Source organism: Ctenopharyngodon idella, chromosome 16 (genome assembly GCF_019924925.1).
Source record: "Ctenopharyngodon idella isolate HZGC_01 chromosome 16, HZGC01, whole genome shotgun sequence".
NCBI lineage: Eukaryota > Metazoa > Chordata > Actinopteri > Cypriniformes > Xenocyprididae > Ctenopharyngodon > Ctenopharyngodon idella.
In genome coordinates this window covers 22,331,104-22,352,511 of record NC_067235.1, presented here as the reverse complement: position 1 = coordinate 22,352,511, position 21,408 = coordinate 22,331,104, and the positions used below count along the sequence as shown (strand labels likewise).

General features: G+C 36.0%; 1 protein-coding gene across 3 annotated transcripts in view; it reads right to left on the bottom strand.

The window, feature by feature from the left end:
• Positions 1 to 1,208: 1,208 nt before the first annotated feature.
• mroh1 (maestro heat-like repeat family member 1) overlaps positions 1,209 to 21,408 on the bottom strand; it is a 37,311-nt gene continuing 17,111 nt past the window's right edge. For 2 of the 3 annotated variants that reach the window (XM_051865008.1, XM_051865009.1), the window contains 24 exons: positions 20,867 to 20,986; positions 19,890 to 20,012; positions 19,461 to 19,607; positions 18,677 to 18,703; positions 17,691 to 17,813; positions 17,407 to 17,486; positions 17,115 to 17,253; positions 16,905 to 17,000; positions 16,714 to 16,818; positions 15,869 to 16,004; positions 15,596 to 15,708; positions 15,311 to 15,463; positions 13,214 to 13,368; positions 12,949 to 13,114; positions 11,862 to 12,067; positions 10,498 to 10,635; positions 10,054 to 10,168; positions 9,237 to 9,383; positions 8,709 to 8,897; positions 7,845 to 7,994; positions 7,585 to 7,719; positions 5,891 to 5,993; positions 5,682 to 5,747; positions 1,209 to 5,383 (listed from right to left, as the gene is read on the bottom strand). In XM_051865008.1, the coding sequence (XP_051720968.1) occupies positions 5,307 to 5,383; positions 5,682 to 5,747; positions 5,891 to 5,993; positions 7,585 to 7,719; positions 7,845 to 7,994; positions 8,709 to 8,897; positions 9,237 to 9,383; positions 10,054 to 10,168; positions 10,498 to 10,635; positions 11,862 to 12,067; positions 12,949 to 13,114; positions 13,214 to 13,368; positions 15,311 to 15,463; positions 15,596 to 15,708; positions 15,869 to 16,004; positions 16,714 to 16,818; positions 16,905 to 17,000; positions 17,115 to 17,253; positions 17,407 to 17,486; positions 17,691 to 17,813; positions 18,677 to 18,703; positions 19,461 to 19,607; positions 19,890 to 20,012; positions 20,867 to 20,986 (3,009 nt within the window). In that variant the 3' untranslated portion in view covers positions 1,209 to 5,306. The remainder of the gene's footprint in view (positions 5,384 to 5,681; positions 5,748 to 5,890; positions 5,994 to 7,584; positions 7,720 to 7,844; positions 7,995 to 8,708; positions 8,898 to 9,236; positions 9,384 to 10,053; positions 10,169 to 10,497; positions 10,636 to 11,861; positions 12,068 to 12,948; positions 13,115 to 13,213; positions 13,369 to 15,310; positions 15,464 to 15,595; positions 15,709 to 15,868; positions 16,005 to 16,713; positions 16,819 to 16,904; positions 17,001 to 17,114; positions 17,254 to 17,406; positions 17,487 to 17,690; positions 17,814 to 18,676; positions 18,704 to 19,460; positions 19,608 to 19,889; positions 20,013 to 20,866; positions 20,987 to 21,408) is intronic. The other variant, XM_051865010.1, reaches the window with a different exon arrangement.

Genomic DNA, 21,408 nt, shown 5'->3' with positions numbered 1-21,408 from the left:
AGTACAGCATGTGCTGATTATATCAGCCGAACATCAGAACTTGGCACTTCTCGCAGAATTAAATGAAGCCTTGAGGAGTTTTCTGATGTTTCAGCTTGTTTTTAATGCAGAAGGCCCTGTCATAAAAATTGCTATGATGAAAGGAACTGAATTAATATCAAAAGAGACTTACTCACAACCTGAATATTTGTCAGTTTGGCTGAGGAGGCACGTAGGATGATGGAAGAAGATGCTTTAAAAGTTCATATATCCTATGTGCTCCAGTTCTTTCTCTCTCTCTCACACACACACACACACACACACACAGAAACCTTTTCCCCATTTTCTACCTATTTTTAAATTTAAGAAATGGACACAATGAAAACGTTATCAAACTGCAAACAAATGAAGCCTAATCTTGCTGCTATAGCCGGCAGAATAGGTGGAGAGAGTCAATAGACGTGAGCCGAAAGGCAAGATCAGCTTGATTAGGGAGAAGGACGGCCAGCGCATCCAACAGAGAAAATTACCCTCAGGTACACACCACGTGTCCACAGTCACAATCTCATGTAGTCCTGCCTCTAATCTTTCAAACACCTTCATTAAGGATTAAAAGGCCTTTCTATTTGCCTGCAAATGTAATGTGATTTTGAAAATCAGAATCTAATCAAGGTAGCTTTGACCTTTTGGTCCAGTAGAATTATTGTTGAATGAGCAATCTCGTTCAGTTAGGCTCGTCATTTATGTTGTTAGTCAGCTTTTAATGCTGGAAGTGTCAAGGGGCTTCTTTAACACACATTGTGGCGGCCTCTTCTGGCTACCTCTGGAAGTGACATACACATAGTAGTGCGTTACAGTACAGAAAAGTGCTGTCGTGGTACCATGCTCGATGGAATCAGATGTTAATATCATGATACTTTGATATATAAAGGCCTATAACATTTTACTGAATGAATATCATTATTAATATGGTTCTCCAAGGTACTAAGGATGTCTAACGCCACCAAGAAATATCAGACCACTCCTTTAGCTCAAATCTGGATGCACCAACCAGACTGGAAGGATTTCATCTAATGTTTTTCTAAAAACATTGTAGCTTAAATACACCACTGTTCAAAAGTTTGAGGTCAGCATGTTGTGAAAAAAAAAATTAAAAAATAACATAAAATAATGTTGTGTGTGAACTTAAAAATTCCAGCACACTAAACGAACATGACAGGGTTGAGGTCTGGGTTGTCATGTACAATAACTTTAATGATTCAGTTCTACATATTGTTATCTCCATCATCCAGAGATCAGCTTTACATGATACAAAACAATTCTGTCTAAAAATAAAACAAAAGACATAAAAACAAATTGATGAGATGCAGCAAACGTAACACCCGATACCATGTTCGCCCAGCAGACCTGTGAAACATTCAGTGGGAGTTTGATTGCTCTGAAATCCATCCCAGAAACAAACACAATCTTATTTTGTGATGGTTGTGGCTTATCCAAGAATGAATCCCAGTGTCATTACCACACAGGGTTCCTGACCACATTAAATAACTGCAACTAATTGCTAAATTCTGAAGTGTTTAATTGTTCTTAGTAAGCACTTTAATATGTATTAGCACATGTGCTAATACATATTAAACACCCTGAGGAACAAAGGAGTTGTAATATTTTTCTCTCTCTCCACACCCAGTTTCAGCTCTTCTTCACAGAGCCAAACCAGAGCCACTGTTTTGCAGAAAAGAACAGACATACAGTTCAAAAGTTTTGGGGTCAGTAAGACTTTGGAATGTTTTTGAAAGTAGCGTCTTATGCTTGCCAAAACTGCATTTATTTGATTAAAAAAAAGCAGTAAAACGATAATTTTGTGAAATATTTGTACTAATTACAGTAACTTTTTTTCTATTGTAATATATTTTAAAATGTAATTTATTCCTTTTATGGCAAAGCTGAATTTACAGAATCATTACGCAAGTCTTCAGTGTCCTATGATCCTTTAGAAATCATTTTTAATATGCTGATGTAATTGATGCTTAAGAAACATTCCTTATTATTATCATTGTTGAAAATAGTTGTGCTGCTTAATATTTTTTTCAGGATTCTTTGATGATTAGAAAATGCAAATGACCCCAAAACTTTGAACGGTAGTGTATATACCAAGACAAAATATAAAGATAATTGACTTCTGATCATTTTCATCATCTAAGACTGTTTCATTCTTGTAATTAACTATGTGTGGCTCTTGTGAGACTGAGAATCACACCAATGCAGTTTACAAAGTGTTTGTTGCCTAATTAATTAATGCCTACATTCATTAAATATTAAGCAGCTAAAGGAATGAAGACACCATTAGGCCATTTACATTGAAATAGACCCACTACATCAAAAGTTTTTACATTGTATCTCAGTATGTCCAACTACTTCTTGAGGACACTGTACAGTATATGTACCAAACTTGTAAAAATAGCTGATGCACCATACCATCATCACTTTTTGTCCTGTTCATTAAGATGAAACTTAAAAAAAAAAAAATCTTCAATTTAATTAATTCAATACTCTTTATGCTCAAAATCAGAAACCGTGGCCACACATGTGAATTATTAATTTCAAAGATATACTTTACAAAACGGAATGAGACAAGTGCCACAGAAAGGCTGGCACTGGTGTTTCAGCTACACAGACACTTTGCAAAATGAGTATGAAACATGTCAGAAATCTTAACATATACTCTAATACAATTTATCCTTTACAAATCTATTTGGCACTGTTATTGTCTACTTTTCCGACTTGGATAAGAAGGAAGCACAATTGTGTTTGTTCCACTGTAGTGCATGAGATACAATCACAACCACAGATGTCACAGCAAAAACTCTATAAATGCTTATCTTTTTTTGATTGTGGACAACAGGAGAATTCAGTTGCAGTTAATGGCTAAGCAGATTATGCAAATGCATGTCCCTATTAGGGTGATTTATTGCTGAAGGTTTATGGTGGTCAATATGACTCAACAGTCTCCTTAAAACATTTTTATAGGATTAAACTCTAACTGAGCAGTACATCAGATTTAATTACCAGGAAAACCTTGCAGTGTTGATTTTGGTTTCCAATATATTGATTCATCCTACATACATTTATAATGATTTAAAGGTGTCATGAACTGCATTTTTTATTTTATAATGTGGTACACTTGTAATGTTAGTATGATTTTTATATCAAAAATTGTCAATTTAGAAATAAAAGGCCATTTTCTACCCTGATTTTACCATTTTCTACTCTGAACGCTCTGTTGGAAGGGTATGTCTCCTGTGAGACTTCAATCTCGGAGTTCAATATAAATGCCCACTGCTATGATTGGCTAACATCTTTGCATATGAAATAAGTATTACATGTGGAACTCTCTCGAAAACGTTTAAAAGTCTTTACTATTACAGCTGTCCAGATTAACAAATCGTGAAAATTGTTGATTACAGCATTATATTTAGATCTACTCTCGTTGCGTGAAAGGTTGCAGAGATGAGCATTGTAGCCGATGACAGACTGACTGTTGAGCGCATGAATGCAGTGATCTCGTCATTGCAACACGATTTCTGCACTCACAAATGCTTTCATCATAACTAACAGTGCAAACATGGTGTAAGATTCACTGTGCAGAGTAGACAGAGTAGCTTCATTGATTATAACAGAAGTTTTGGCGAGAGTCCAGAACTCAGTCATTGATAAACTCTGTGAGCTGTTTGATTGACAGCTCCAGCGATTATAAAGGGAGCGTCGTTCTTTGATCGCTTTCTGTATATAATTGAATCAATTTAAATAACATTATTTTCAGGCTAGTCAAACAATGGGAACTGATTTACTGATGCATAAACAGAAGTAGACGAAGAACGTCTGTCTGTACGTGAATCATTACATATCAGAAACCGGGTTCATATCTAAAAGTCTGCAGCGAAATTGCAACTTATTTACTGAAGTATCCACAGGGAAATGTACCGAACAAACAAATAATGCTCTACTGAGACATTCACATAGTTGAAAATAAATAACCTTTTTCCACATCTGATTCTGCAGAAGCGGTCTTTCATCGCACTATTACGTCATAAATGTGACAAAATCTGAAACAAGTCGTTTTCAGAACTTGGTTTCAATAAAAGCTGTTTTTAAACTAACAAGGAAGTCAAGTTCTGAAACGTTTTTAGTACGATGACCTCTAACATGTCAAAAGGATCAAGGAAAATTTGATTTCTCAATTCATGACCCCTTTAATGAAGTGTTGATATGCATTTAGCACACTACAGGAATGGTCAAGCAAGTAATACCAAAGAATATAGAACCCAAGAGGCGAAACTATGATGCTTTTTGGGTAACAGCCACTAGGTGTCGCTTTGTTAGCGCGGCAGCCATTTTGGGGTGAAAATGCCAACTGGACATCACATCTTACACACCCAAAATCGGCGAATCTCACAGCCAAATCAGGAACGCAATAGAAAAATTCTCAAATTCAGTAAATTTTATGATACCTACAGTAAATGTTGTATTGTCTTGGGCTATATAAGTTTTATATTATCAGTTGTGGAATCCAACCATTAACGTACACATCTGAGGTAACGTAGTTAGCCTACTTTGAGTATTTCCATTGTATGCAAATTTACATATTTACTATTAATAGTAAATTAATAAATTAATAAAGTTAAGATCATCATATTTGCAGCGTGATCCAGGGGATTAAAGTGGAGTAAATTACTCCACTAGGTCTGAAATATATAGGTTTTAATCCCGTTGTTTGTACGTTATTCTGTGTTGTCATCATTCAGGTTTTCACGTTTTTTTTTTAACAAAGCAGCTGATATTGCCATAGAAACTAGTGGACTGCCGAGTCGCTTTCACCCCAAAATGTCGGAAACGCAGGGCTGCTGCTGGGCGCCGGTGTTGCAATGGAACGTTCTATTGAGTTTCGCTTCTTGTCAGTGTATATTCTTTGGTAATACCAGCAATATTAGTGTAGGCCTACTTGCATACAAACTTCAAAAAGTCTAATTTTTAAAGGGCTCGAAGGTACGTACCTCACATTAAAAAGCCACTGCAGGTGAAAAAAAAACACTCTAGGGATCACACACACCATATATATCTGTGAGTACTTACAGTAAAAGTGCTGTAACGTCAATACATGTCTTCTTTTTATTCTTCTATTCTCTTACAGAACTAGTGCACAGTCTTTGGTCAAAAATAAAAACCTTTCAAGGCTTATTATAGAACAACAATTCAAGGCTTCCTCCTTTTTCAAAGCAACAAACTTAAAATCAAAGACCAATCTGATTGGCTGTAGAGTGGAGGTAACGTCAGTGAAAGTGGCCCATGGCTTCAGCAGCTTTCACCCGCACGAGAGGATCTGGATCCTGCAGCAGCATCACCAGACCTGAAGAGAGGAAATCATATGAAGGGAAAAATTATTTGGTTTGTCCATTAATCAAAGAAAAATTAAAGTTTTGTTGAACATGCAAGTCAGGTGGCGCTTTTACTGTATTTAAGAGTTACTACAGCAATACATTCTACAATACGCTTTACCAGACAAAATCATCATTAAAATAGAAGCAAAAATAATAGATTCCTTAGGTGCCAAGAAACAGCAAATGTAGCACAATAACAAGGATGTGCTGTCCTTCCTTAAATATATCTCTTGACTGCAGATATTATTATAGAACTGCTGTACCTACCCTTGGTCACTGAGCCCATATTCATATGGGAGAAATGCTCATCAGGAAGGTTCCCAAGCAAAAAACCTAAAAATTCACAAAAACACAGTTACAAAACCAACACATTTTTTTTAAAATATTGTATTGCAATATTAAAGTTAAAAACAACTATTCAATGAAGCATAAATATTTACAATACTAAACACTGAACTAAAAAAAATTGTTTTTACCAATGAACATGGCAGCACTGGCTCTGATCTCAGCCCAGTTACTCTTGAAGAACTGAATGACTGTGATGTGGTAGAAGTTCAGCATGCCTGGGAAATCCTGGATCTTTGTGAACACACATTATGATTTTATTTATTTTTTAATAAGATTATCATTATCGGGCCCGATACCAAGCTCATGTACTTGTACTCGTACTCGTAAAAATACCCCCGATACCAAAGACCGATACCTCACGTGACGTAACGGACAGAATTTTCCGTGCACAGAGACACCGACGGCAGCAGCAAAAACACTGTCAGCCTCAGAGGTGTGGAAATACTTCAAAATGAATGATGACAACAAACACATTGCGAACTGCATGCTTTCAATCACAATTCGTTATCGATTTGTGAAGGCGGGATAGGCGGAATCGCGCTGAATGACACAGACCAGAAGCGCGCGCTCTCTCTTTCTTGCGCGCGATCCCAGTTCTCTCAGACAGCGCGCGCTCAGTTCTCCTCGCGCCTGAATGGTCAAATGCACACATAGTTGTCAAAATGTCCATCGTGTGGAGTATCTCACGTAAATACAGTCGGTTATGGCTTAAGTGGACGTAAACATTTGGGTGAAAACAGGATATGTGTCAGTATCCATGGATTCGGTCTTAAAGGGACCGTAGACTAATTAAAAATTTGTAATTAATGTTAATAAAACAACAAAAAATTATAAATAAATGTATACATGGTATATAAACCTACTGTATCTGAAAAACAAGTTTATTTAATTTGTATCTCTATAGTATTTGTTGTATTGTTTGTAAATTTCTTTTTATATAACAACAATTATATATAGGTAATTATGCCCTTTGAAGGTTATTGGACACTGAAATTTTTGTTCTTTAAGTTTGTGACAAGCACATAATGTATTACTTTTTTCATTAGAGTAATAATAAAGAAGCTGTCTCACTGTGCTTGGAAAACTGCAACATCACCAAAAAAAAAAAAAAAAAAGCGAAATTAATAAATGTATAGGCAATGGTATCGGCGAGTACCAGAAAAAAAAAAATAAATAAATATCGGTACTCGTACTCGGTCTTTAAAAAATGGTATCGGTGCATCACTAATAATCAGTAAAAAATAATAATCTTTTAAGGCCCGTTCACACAAAGGACAATAACTGTAACGATAATGATAAAGATATCGTTTTAAAAATCTTTCTAAATTTAAAAGAATAGCAGAGTCCACATCTCAACTATAACAATAACGGCACAGAGGAACGATATCGTTGGAATCACTTTCACAACAATTTTTTTTTCCAGCTAATGGATTACAGAAATATTGTCAGCCAATCCATTCTGCTTTAAAGGGCTTGAGCATTTAAAGCAGCAGACAACTCAAATGCAGTGTGTGCTTGTAAAAAACAGAACGATATTGTGTGTTGGTGTGGATGCTAATATAGTTATTGTTATAGTTATTGCTCTTGGTGTGAACTGGACTTTAATACCTGTTTTATAAACTAAAACTGCTGACAACATTAAAAACATTGAGTATATCAAGGAAGAAAACAAAGATCCGTGCAAATGTGGCATATCACAGTGATTATACTGTAAAAGTAGTAATCTTTAAATAAAGGGAAGCATGCAGAGAGAGATGAACAGAATGTACTGTGCAGTTATTCTGTGCGTGTATGTATAATAAAGCTTTGGTTCTTGCCGTACAAGGTATTTGGTGAGGTCATTAATGAACTCTCCATAGTGCAGACCCTTCTCCTCAAGAAGATGATTCTGGAACATGGCAGAGATCTGTTCTGAACCTACGACTGGAGCGCATATGCGCATGGCATACTTGCATGCCTAGGGGAACAAAGAAACACACATAAACACACACAAGCAATATTCTCTTTTAACTAACTTTCAATGTTTATACCTATAATAATAAAAGCAGCCTTTGTAGGAGTGTGTGCAGACTAAACACTGACCTTGACCACTTGAGGGTTGGGATCATTGAGGTGCAACAGCAAGCTGACCAGAACATTGTGGATCTGGTCTTTAAAGACCGGTTCACCTGAGCCGAACTTTGACAGGTTTCCCAGGAGCAGGATGGAAGCACATCGGATCTCATCATTTTCCTGACAGAACATGACAAAAGCTCTTTCGATTAAAGCCTTACAACAAAATCCACTACCAAAACACTGTACTGTAACAGACTGTATTTACCAAGAAAAGGCAGTATTTTTAGTAATAAGGTACAAAAAGGGCATAAAACATTTTACTTTTATCAAGATTTTCCTATTTTATTTTCTTCATAAAATTGTCAGTGAATATAGGTGTTAACACTTTAGAAAGTGTTGATTGTCAACTTTAGGAAGTCGAACAAAAGTTGTTGTTGTTTTTTTTCATTTTATTGTTTGAAACTTTTGCAACCCTGTTACCAAAATTATGGACGTGTACATACAGCTGAAATTTAAAACAAAATAGACAATTTATCAAATTATTATTATTTTTTTTAATTACAAAACTATGCCAGGATGGGTACAGTATAGGAACAGTATGGAGTCAACAACATCATTTGTGTTGCAAAGGCTCAACAATTTATTTTATTTATTTATTTATTTATGTATTCATTCATTCATTCATTCATTCATTCCTTCAGTGCAGTAGAAAAGGTTCCAAATGTGGAACACACACAAAAATGTTTTTGGAAATTGTTTTTAGGTAACAATTAAGAAACCATTTTATCAGTAATCAAACTGATATATATTTTTTTTTAATTAGAATAAAATACAATTTTTACAGCTCCATAATTGTGATTTAAATATTTTGTGCCTTCTCTCAACACTCACATTCTCCAGAAAGGGTTTTATCTTCATGAAGATGTAAACCACAAGCAGGTGGACATTCTTTTGGTCCAGGTAAAGCAATATCTTTGACATCCCTGACATGGCCTCCAGTGTGATGAGCTTCCCTGGATCATCCTTCTCTTCCATACCTGAACTCATGGCTGCTAAAAGCTCCTTTGCGTACTTATTCACCTGAATGAGAAAAAACAGCAACGTATAATTACACACTTAACTGACTGATTTTGTTACCAAGCTTTTGGAAGTAATGACAAAACTTCATTTGACTACCGAGAGAAGAAAAACAAAATCAGAGCAGAACAATGGAGAGCGTGAGGAACATAGAGAACTTTTTGGCAGCAGTTGTTAGGTAAAATTTCAGAATACAGACAATTTTCTGCATGCTTCCTTACTGATTGTTGCATAAACAAGTTGCCATGTGTCTCACACTGTTGCCAAGAAACATTGCCCAAAAAAATCAATTAGACTCTTCATCCAATTAGTGTTTTCAGATGTCAAGCAGAGCGTCTGTACCTTCTCAGGTGAGCCGACAGCAATGTTCCCCAGGCCTCGGACCGCCAGCATGCGGACAGTACCGCAGGTGTCAGTAATTCTTTCCATCATGTTGTTCATTAACATGTCCAAAATCATCAGTTCAGTCACTACATGGTGGTTCAGCAGCTAGAAGGAATAAACAAATAAATCTTGACATCTAATTTACAGCTATTAGAACATATTAAAGTGGGTGTGAAAAGGTTCCTGTAAAAAATTAACAATAAGGTTCAATACATTTCTGTTGCACGGTTCATTTGAATTGAAAGTCTCTGAAAATATCATATAAAAACATGCACTCAGTATTTTTTTTTAATGTAGCATTGGTCGAATTCATTTGTATTGGACTTATAAGGGGTGAATACAAGAACAAGACAAAGTTTTTGTTTATCAATTGTAAAATGAGCCTGTCATTATAATTATTAATTTTGAAAACAGCTGTGCTACTTAATATTTTTGTGGAAATTTTTGTGGATTCAGTGATGAACAGAAAGTTCAAAAGAACAACATTTATTTGAAACAGAAAGCTTATGTAACAATGTTAAAGTATTTCCTGTCACTTTTGATTAATTTAATGCATCCTTGCTGAATATGAGTATTAAATTCTTTCAAAATGAAAATAAAAGTCGTACTGACCCTAAACTTTCGAAAAGTAGTGTAAACTGAACTACTGTTAAAAAAAAAATGGTGAAGAATCTGTGGTTTTGTAAAATAATTAGTCTTTAGCTATTCATTGTTACCAAACTTTGAATTAAGATCCGCTAACTTAAAATCACATTACAAAACTAAATTTTCTCACCTCAGAGAAGAACGCTGTGACTGTGATCCTCTGGCACTCGTAAATATTACAGAGAGAAGGACACAGACTCTCCACAATGGCAGGGAGTCTTGGACCAGCATGCTTTGCCATTGCTCTGAAATAAAGAATAGCTTTTTCAAAATGTAGTACTGTAGAAGACCACACTTAATCTTACCACAATGGGACAGAGAGCAGTGTGTTAACTTCAAATACTTATTTTAGTACTTGACAATTTCCACAAACACATTGCATGAGTCCATGTGCTGTTACAACAGCTTGAAATCGACGTGAAGCACTCTCTGTTGTAATTGATCACATCGTGTCTTCAAGAACAATTCTGCTGTCATACACATCTCCTTTAATATAGTAGAACAAAGCAGAAAAGTCTGCAAACAACAAACAGTCCAAGAGGACTGGGGTATGACGGAGGACAGGTGTGTGTACCTGGAGAGCAGAGTGACTCCTGTTGTGTGCTGCTGTGGGTCCTTCATCTTGTCCCAAGCTCCCTCCTGATCTAATGGTTTCACGACAGCGTCCAGCTGAGCTCGACCCAGCAGGATTCGCAAGGCCTCCACTGCCACCCTGAACACACAGGAAAGAGAAACACAGATGTCTTATCAACTCTCTATCAAATCCTGAGCTGCTTCCATTTCTGCATGAGCAGTTACCCTTAAATTCACCATCCGACCCAAAACCTCCTAAGCGATTGATTTGAAACCCTTTTTTTAGACAGCATGACAGTATGTTGCTAAACTAACAACTAATAAGCACATCTATTTGGTGACATTTACGGTGCATTTTTAACTACATGGTGCCATTTTATTTTTCAAATTGGCCAAAAGCAACGTTCTGCTGTCAAGACATTTTTTTTGTATAATGACTGCTAAACTGTATATTTGACAAATAAAAACGGACAACTATTTTCCTAACCTCTGCACTCGTAACACATTGTGTTCTCTTACTTCTCATATTAAACAAATATGGACCTTTTTTTAAGGACTGTGATGACGCGTTTCCACAGTTATCAACATTGCAAATCTAGTAAAGTTTATACTCTTAAAATGCTATACTTTGTGTTATATTGCTTTGGCTGTAAATGATAAAAAACAAATTAACGCTGCTGCAAGGCTGAGGGAATGATGGCAAATTTGACATCTTTCTCTCTTCTGACCAACGTAATCAATCTCTTGATATTTTTTGCCCTATTTTGGAAGTTGTGGAAATGCTATCATGGATTTTTTCTTTTGCTATTGGAGCAAATGGGAATAAATACTGTCATCTAACATTCACCACTATATAAGTTTACCCAACTATGACAACTTCCACTTCTGAGAACCGCGGAAATGTGAAAAGGGTCCATTTATTCTCAAATAAGTATTTTCAGATCAGTATGTTGTCCATTTATTTTTTTAGTTAGTAAGTAGCTATGTTGTAAATACACAAAAATAAACCACAACTTCCACTGTTTAAGTTTTTTTTAAGTCTAATTTATGCATAGCCAGAACATTAATTATTAATTTAAAAAAAAATACATTTAATGTTAATAAAATAAAATAGCCTGAGCAAACTTCCATGGAGTCCACAAGATGACTTAAAACTATCTTAATTAATAAATTATAAATTATTATGGACATTAAAATATTGGGGAAAAACTCCAGATTTTAACTGCAATCATATTTCTTCTTTTTCACAATTACAACAGCAATAATAGGGGAAGGGGTCTTAGAGTTAAAATTGTTTGAGAACCACTGTGTTCAGTGTAACTCTGGCTAACCACAATAGTACAATTCCATATTTATGCCACTCACCCGCACACATCAAAATTGGCCACACTGTTTTTGTTGGTTGTTTTGCGGTCTAAAATGATGCTGTTGCTGTTGAGATCTTTCGGTAGCTGAACTCCCACGCTAGAACCCAAACGTAACAGCAGAGTGCTGAAGAGCTTTGGAAACAGATACGCCACGGCGTCAGCTGACTGACCATTCAGCATCATCTCACGTAGGGCACATGTCATCTAGAAAACATAGAATAAAAATCATTAACTATTAATTGTCAAACAGGACACAGCACTGAAAAATAGACTACCGTTTAAAAGTTTGGGGGAGTATGAATTTATTTTTACAAGAAATTAATCTCTTTATCCAGCAAGGATGCATTGATCAAAAGTGAAAATAAAGAAATGAATAAGATTACAAAAGATATTTCAAATAAAACCTGTCCTTTTAAACTTTCTATTCACCAAAGAATTCTGAAAAAATTTAGTTTCCACAAAAAAAATTAAGCAGTACAACTGTTAACGCCAATAATTAGAAATGTTTCTTGAACACCAAATCAGCATATTAGAATGATTTCTGAAACATCATGTGACAAAATAGAAAACAGTTATGTTAAATTGTAATATTTCACAATATTTATTTTTTTATAAATGTATATTTGATCAAATAAATACAGTCTTGGTGAGTGACATTTCACTGACACCAAACTTTTGAATGGAAGTGAAAGCCATTTAATAAATAAAAGGAATAAAAAGAGGTTTAACAGTTTAACACCATTTCCTAACTAATGCAACAATAAAGAATCAAGCAATTAATTGCATCCACTAATATTTGTGCAACAAGCCATGACTGTCAATAGTACTGCATGTGAAGACATTTTGCCAAACACTTGACATGTCATGATGGGAAGTATGAAGCTCACAGTAAAATCCCTATGTCTAGCTTCACAAGGATTTTGTTTGATTTGTTGTGATTTTGTTGCTTCATGCAGAACTCCTCTTTCAGTACAGACAGAAACATTACTTGACGCTGCATAATTGACACATTGTGCCTAGTTAGGATGAGGTGTTATGTGTTTTAAAAGCCAAATGATACATATCCGAAATATATTAAAACTTACAGCCAATGGGTGGCTTGTGGCAACTTTGGTCAAACCGGGTCTCAACATGGACTCCTTCTTATCTACATAGGGAACCATAACACTGAGCTTCTCGATAATCATCTCCATGATTTGCAGAGCCAGAGTGCTGTCTGCTCCTAAAGCCATCCACATCTCACAGCTCCAGCTGGAGAAAACACACACACATCATTATTATGCTTGAGCATCATGGAGCACATGACAGACAATGAATGCCATGCACATAAACAACACACACAATAATCACCTGTCGTATGGTAGTGGGTAGGCGACGAGCGTGTTGACCACTGTCTGCAGGTGCTGTGTAGAGAGGATGAGGATGGACTGACCGATGGCCACCTTCACCTGCTCTTCACCAATCACCTGCAGCCGGTTGTGCAACACCTCCAACATCTCTGGCACCTGACAGAGTCAAGACACAAGAAGTGAAAACTGACAAGATAGAAAATAATTAAAATTTTATTGAACATGTGAGCTGAATTTTGGGAGTGTTATAAAAACTACTTTTGAACGACTTTTTTATGTTACAAGCTACAGCCCGAATTCCGGAAAAGTTGGGACGTTTTTTAAATTTGAATAAAATGAAAACTAAAAGACTTTCAAAATCACATGAGCCAATATTTTATTCACAATAGAACATAGATAACATAACAAATGTTTAAACTGAGAAATGTTTACAATTTTATGCACAAAATGAGCTCATTTCAAATTTGATACCTGCTACAGGTCTCAAAATAGTTGTGATGGGGGCATGTTTACCATGGTGTAGCATATCCTCTTCTTTTCAAAACAGTTTGAAGACGTCTGGGCATCGAGGTTATGGGTTTCTGGAGTTCTGGTGTTGGAGTTTGGTCCCATTCTTGCCTGATATTTCCAGCTGCTGAAGAGTTCGTGGTTGTTTTTGACGTATTTTTCATTTAATGTTGCTCTAAAACCTTTATTATATACCAGCATTCATAGTGCCTTCCAAAACATGCAAGCTGTCCATACCGTATGCACTTATGCACCCACATACCATCAGAGATGCTGGCTTTTGAACTGAACGCTGGTGACACGCTGGAAGGTCTCCCTCCTCTTTAGCCCGGAGGACACGGCGTCCGTGATTTCCAACAAGAATGTCAAATTTGGACTCGTCTGACCATAGAACACTTTTCCACTTTGAAACAGTCCATTTTAAATGAGCGTTGGCATACAGGACATGACGGCGCTTCTGGACCATGTTCACATATGGCTTCCTTTTTGCATGATAGAGTTTTAGTTGGCATCTGCAGATGGCACAGTGGATTGTGTTTACCGACAGTGGTTCTGGAAGTATTCCTGGGCCCATTTAGTAATGTCATTGACACAATCATGCTGATGCAGTGATGCAGTGTCGTCTGAGGGCCCGAAGACCACGGGCATCCAATAAAGGTCTTCAGCCTTTATTTCTCCAGTTTCTCTGAATCTTTTGATGATGTTATGCACTGTAGATGATGAGATTTGCAAAGCCTTTGCAATTTGACATTGAGGAACATTGTTTTTAAAGTATTCCACAATCTTTTTACACTCTTTCACAGATTTGAAGCATCTGCCCATCTTTACTTCTGAGAGACTCTGCCTCTCTAAAACATCCCTTTTATAGCTAATCATGTTACAGACCTGATATCAATTAACTTAATTAGTTGCTAGATGTTCTCCCAGCTAAATCTTTTTAAAATTTCTTGCATTTTCAGCCATTTGTTGCCCCCGTGCCAACTTTTTTGAGACCTGTAGCAGGCATCAAATTTGAAATGAGCTCATTTTGTGCAAACAATTGTAAAATTTCTCAGTTTAAACATTTGTTATGTTATCTATGTTCTATTGTGAATAAAATATTGGCTCATGTGATTTGAAAGTCTTTTAGTTTTCATTTTATTCAAATTTAAAACCGTCCCAACTTTTCCGGAATTCGGGTTGTACTAATAATTTTAAGCAACTAAACTACAGACTGAAATTTAAGTTATTTACTAAAAATCCACTCTATTGTTTCTTGCCATTTTTTTTATTGTTTCATGAATAGAAAACAATGAAATTGATAGAACTGTTGTGAAAAATAAGAAACGTTTGACCCAAACGTTTGAACAGTAGTGTATGGAACACTTTTTCCAATAGTTTTATGGCATCCAAACACTTGGAGCTGTATAAACTACATATTTTACTACAATAAATATTAAAAATTATTCTGTGAATAGTTTTTTTAACAATTCATTTATATAAACTGCCAGTTATATAACAAACCACGTCCAATATATACTGATCATGTAAGAGCATTTGCCGGCACTAAAAATTGTTTGATTTCCCAGAATCTGATAAAAGTGTAATGTACCAGATCCTGCAGGCCAGCACCTCTGTTCTTCAGCAAGGTGTTGAGGATCACACTGGATGCTCTGGAACAGTTGGACTGAGAGTCCACCAAACCATCAAACAGAATAAACAATAGTGTGCTCAACTGCTGCTGGGGCAAACGCTTACTGATGATCTAAAACACAAGAAACAGGGGTGGAGAGGGAGAAAGAGAGTCTGTTTCAGCTTCACAAAGAGAGATGGTGGATCCTTAAAGATCTTTGAAAGCATCAGTGCTTTAGGAGAACATTACATTGAGACAATTTACCTTAGTCAGTTCAGAGCAGGTGTTATACAAGACTGAATGGTCAGGATTGCTTAGCTTCTCACGAACTTCTAAAAGACCCTCAACTGAATCGTCCTTGTAGTCCAGTGAAAAGCCTGTCAAACAGAGAAAAATGGAAGAGGCAAGATACTTTGCATTACAAGTATTTCCAGAACAAGATACCAGTGTAAACAAGTTCATATTGACACACTGTCGATCTGAAACCCACCCTGGGTCAGACGAAACTGAGTTGAGCTATGAAAAACTAGGCAGTACCTTCATAGCGCAGCTGAATGTACATTAGACTATAGACACAGTCTATGGCTGCCCGCCGCACCTCAGGGTTTGGGTCGGTGCACCGTGGGGCCAGACGCCCCACAAGAGCTCCCAAATTATGGAATGACACTATATTCTGGAGAGAGAGAGAGAGAGAGAGAGAGAGAGAGAGAGAGAGAGAGATCAGCACTATGCACGAGATCTAATAAGATTCTAACTATAGTACATTTTTTCCCAAAAGCACACATTTCATTAATCATTGGCTTGAGGAAGCCAAAATAAACGATCCTGTTTAACATTTCAGCTTGGGCAGAATAAAACTAATGGGAGCTTAAAGTGAATGCTTTGTATTTAAAGGATGTGAGAGATTTATCTTGAACAAACCAATTCACAGTGTTCAGTGTAACGATCTACAAATAACAATGAATACTTTTTTCAATGTGTAAAATAACACTTTAATTGCTAAATTTGCATCACAATTACTTCAAACAAATACTCTTTGAAATAATGACTTAAAATAATATCGGTAATCTATAATATCTAAGTATCTTTTGATTATAATATAATCAGATTACTTTTTTATTTATATAATTTACAAATAAAACCCTCTTCCTCTCCAATGTTGGTGCACAAGTATTGAAAAAGTTTCTTTAGTATGTTTGAGAACGATGGGAATTTTAGAGATGCTTAAAAAATATCTAATGAGTAACACAATATTGTAACACAACTTTTAAAAGAAACACTTCCCAACACTAGCAATTCAAAGACTCTAAGGCCCTATCACTAATTACGGATCTTATAGACGTGTGTAATATTTGCACACACACGCACATACGGCCCTTTACCTTCACATTGAGATGTTCCAGGTAAAACTGTAGTAATTCTGCCATGGTCTTTACTGCCCTCTCCCGCTCATGGTCTTGTCCTGAGCTCAGCCAGCTCTCTATATGCTGGGAAAATGCAAAAGGACTCAATACATGAGGTTCAGACAAAGAGACTACAAAATGGCAAGTAACTTTCATAGTTTCTACTTTACCTTGAAAACAGACTGCAGACCGTCAGGACTCAAATCTCTGGCTAACAAATTCTTCAGCAATTCAAGAAGAGCGTTAAAAGTATCTGAATATAACGTCTAAGGGAAAAAAGCATTGTGGTGAAAAACACACTCTTTGTTTAAAGCATGCAGGAGATATAAGAGACACTCCCACGGATGAGTAGGTACTGTACATGCATATTTTATTCTGACCTCTCTTTGCTGTGGATCCAGGGCTTCTTCATCTTTAGCTTTGTCCAGAGTGTCCACAGTAGGAAGCCCATAAACACCATTCAAACATGTTTTTAACAAGTCAAAGTTTTCATTTTCTGATAAAGGAGGATCTAAGTTTCTGAAGGCTTGAGTCAAGTTCTTAATAGATTGTGGCACTGTTTTATTAAGAATCACGATGGTCAAAGATGTTTAGCATATATTTACAAAGACAAAACTTAAAAAAAAAAAAAAGCATAGATGAACACTAGAAAGACTTAAATTGGTAGGATACATGAGGTTGGCACACGTGGTCATAACAAGATGGCGAACAGGGGTCCGCAAGACATCTGCTGGTTCAGCTTTGATGAAATCCTGCAGGAAAATAAGACAAATGCTAAATAAGTCTGCATATCATTCTGAAACTGATCTGAGATTTACAAAATAACATTTCATTAACATTTTTCTCCTAGATTTTGCCTAATGGAAACTTGTCTGTAATCATTCTTATACTGCAAGTGCACTGAAAACATATACTGTATATTAAAAACTGAATGCTCTTCGAATCAAACCTCTCACCATCATAACCCCCATCAGCTCTTGTTTGCGGGAGAACAGGAAGCCCTGTTTACGGACACTGTTGCTGATGGCCTTGGCAATGAGTCCAACACTATGAATGAGACTAAGCTTCATAGTCAGGTCCTATGAAGTGCCCATGTACATACAAACACACAAACACACAGAAAGAGATGAAAACACACTCAAACTGTGATTTAAGGAACAGTACATATGTCAATCAAACAGCACAGGCAAATCAAGACCTGGAATTTGAAAAGTATTTCCAGGTCACAGTCGCACTCAGCATGCTCATTATAAATAAATATACATGTTTTACTCATAACATTTACTTACTTGTACTTTAAACAGTGCAATAAGAGATGAAAATCACAATGTGCGACAATATAATTGTGATTCAATAGAAAAAGAGTTGGATTGATGAATCAAGCCACCTAAAATCCAGAAAAGCCAGACAACTAAGTATCTAGACACTGTGACGCTTTAGTAGTAAGACAAGTTATTAGGTTAGTGAGCATTTTTTGACCTTCTCAAAAACCATTAATCTTTTACTTACAAGTGTAGAGTGAAGTGGGTTTAAAATGTCATTTTTATTTTATCTGTATTTTATCAAAAGATTCAGACTAAATAGGAAGAGCTTTATATGAATCCGCTGGGCCGTAGCTGGGGTATAACAGGGCCCCAGTTCAGGTTGTTGCTGTGGGCCCCCTTGAAATCTCATTCCGGGGTGGGGGGGGATTGTCCCCCTCGGTTAAAAATTGAGGGGCCTCCATAAAATCGTCACCACCTTTCAACCCGCTAGTGAAGGCCCAGCGTAAACATTTTTTTAAACTCAGTCTCATAGAGAGTGTCATAAAGAGATAGCTTTTTTTGAGAAGCTCAAAAGGTTATACTGTAAAGTCTTTGATTGCAGCATCAAGAGAAAGTGAGTTAAAGTTTAAAGGTCAGAGGTGAGAGAAGGTCCTCATGATCGCTTCCCTTCACGGTACCTTGGTCTCTACTTTAATTCCCAGAACCTGTACAACAATAAAAGTAATGATCCAATGTAATTCACAAACATGAAAGATAATCCATTTTATTTAAAAACTTTGATATTCAAATTGCAGAATGTTAAAACAAAATGAGTTACATGTTTCCCAAACAGTGAAATTATTTTAATTCACACAATTACATTATGAATGTGGATGAGATACGATTCAGCACTGAATTAATGATCCTTGTCATTAAAAATCGTTTAAATCAAACTGTCATAACTGCAGCCTCAAAAGCAACCAACTGAATCTTGTCAACAATATACTAGGACATTCAGAGGACTTCTTTAGCAAAACACCTCACAGCAGCAACACATTTTTCAGTTTTGTGCCTCACTGCTGTAACAAACAATGAGAAATGATTAATGTATTAATTCTGATCAAATAAATTAGCTGTTCATCTAACATAATAGAGCTACAGAGGCATGAAAATTAATTGTTTTCCAAAAACCTCCAATAAACAACCAATGCAAATGCAAGTTGAGTCATCAATATTTTTGGTTCATTTTCCCAGAAGTTAATGATGACTATAAAACTGACTATAACCCAAAAACCACAAAACTCTACATTTAGCTTCAGAGGAATAAATAACATTTTAGAATTACCAGTTTAGAAATCCCATTGGCTGCAAATACTCACTAATACTACAAATAAAACTGCTCTATTTTCAAACCACAAAAAGTCTTTTTATGCAGCAGACAAACAATATTATGGTGCTACAGTTGAGCCCCATCTGTTTTACCTTGGTATTGAAGTTCTTGGAGATGTTTTGGAGAATGTCACTATCGATGCGAGTGAGGAGCTGATCTTCTGGAGCGTGCAACGCAACATAGCCGTAACACAAAATTAGAGTGCTTTTCATTTTCTCCACATCAACATCGTTTTTATCCTGAATGACAAGAAAAGTAACAACAAGATACACGTGTGAAATACGGTTTCTGAAGCACTTTATAAACCTAATATAATTATAATTTTACTACTTAACCTTTGCATTATGGACCACTGTGCACTCTTAAATTTCACAATTATTATTATTTAAAAAAAAAATAGTATAGCAAAACATAACCATTTCAAACTAAATTTAAATGTTACAGTTTTTAACTGATTTGGGAATCAAAAGAAGATATTTTTAACTGGCATTATGTGATAAGTACAATGAAACTCGCCCTACTTTGAGAAGACCAAATATCCCTGAGGCTTTCCTGAAGGCGTCAGACTTCCCAAATTCCTCCAGTTTTTCCAGAGTGCCTTCGAGATGGCTGCTGGCACACAGCCCGATTCCCATGGCAACACCCTGCAAACCAATTACTGCCTGTTACCACCATAATTCTTAATTAGCAGCTTTTAAATAACTGCAAAAACCTTTAAATAATTGTTCTATTTACTGGTAGTCAATTACTCAGATATCCAAACTGTGGAACATTTGCATCAATTCTATACCCATCTACGATTAGAAATTATATGGGATCTGTGTTCTTAATGATAACTGATAGCACACAATAGACAGCAGAAGAATGACTTAAATTTGGATACAGGTATGAGTCAAAATGGTTGACTGGTCAACCACCAATGGACTACTGTATGGACTACCGTATTTTCCAGAAGTCATGTTTTTTTGTTTTTTTTTATCATCTGAAACATGCTGCAACTTATATTCCAAAGTATATTCCATATAATGGAATTACTGTCAATCACGCAAAAACATTTGAAATTTGTTTAGGCTTAGTGATTATAATAAGTGTTGCTTATAATGAATGACACTATAATTCATGTTTGTTTTATACTGTTCTGTTCTGAATACCATTCAATTAAAAAGGATTTGTTGTGGAGTAAGGGGAACTAAAACACATATTTAGAATGTTTATAATGTTTGTAAATGCTTCGTTTTATTTACCGGTAGTCAATTAGCAACTAGCTTTAGACTTTTTTTTCCCCCTATAATATTTGGCTTAGCTTTAATATTTTTTGTGACAGTGTGGTAAAAGGGATGAATTAAGATACATAATTCCCCAGAGAGGGTTTTAGTGTGCTGTCTGAACATTGTGCTTGAGCAAGCAGTTTGACTGTCAGCACATAAACTCTCTCTTAATTCATAAGTCAGAAGTGAACTGATAAGTGCTCAGTGTACAAGCGCTAAGAGCAGTGTACCGTTCTTTCGATTGCATCGTTGTGACGAGTGCTGATCAGGATCTCCTGCAGCTGTTTCCTGACCAACTCTTTATTATAGCACTGCTGGAGAATCACACCGACACACCTATACAAAAAACTCTGATAAGAAGGAGAGAGAAAGAAGAGTTTATCAAAAGAATGCAGGAAATGAATTAAAAGTAAAATATACATTGCAATACATATTTTGTTTGGGGGAACTACATGGGACATTCATTAGTAGGCTATACATCCAAACAAGCTGAGAACCATGTTCTTGAATTGCTGTTTTATACATATTTATATTTATTCGAAATTTACACAGAGAGCATTCAATGCATCAATACCAGGAAACTGTTCACTCATATAGTTCTTTAACGAATGATTACTTAAAGGGTTACTTCACCCAAATATGAAAATTATCCCATAATTTACTTACCCTCAAGCCATCCTAGGTGTATATGACTTTCTTTTTCAGCCAAACACAATCAGAGTTATATTAAAAAAAATATCCTGGCTCTTCCAAGCTTTATAATGGGAGTGAA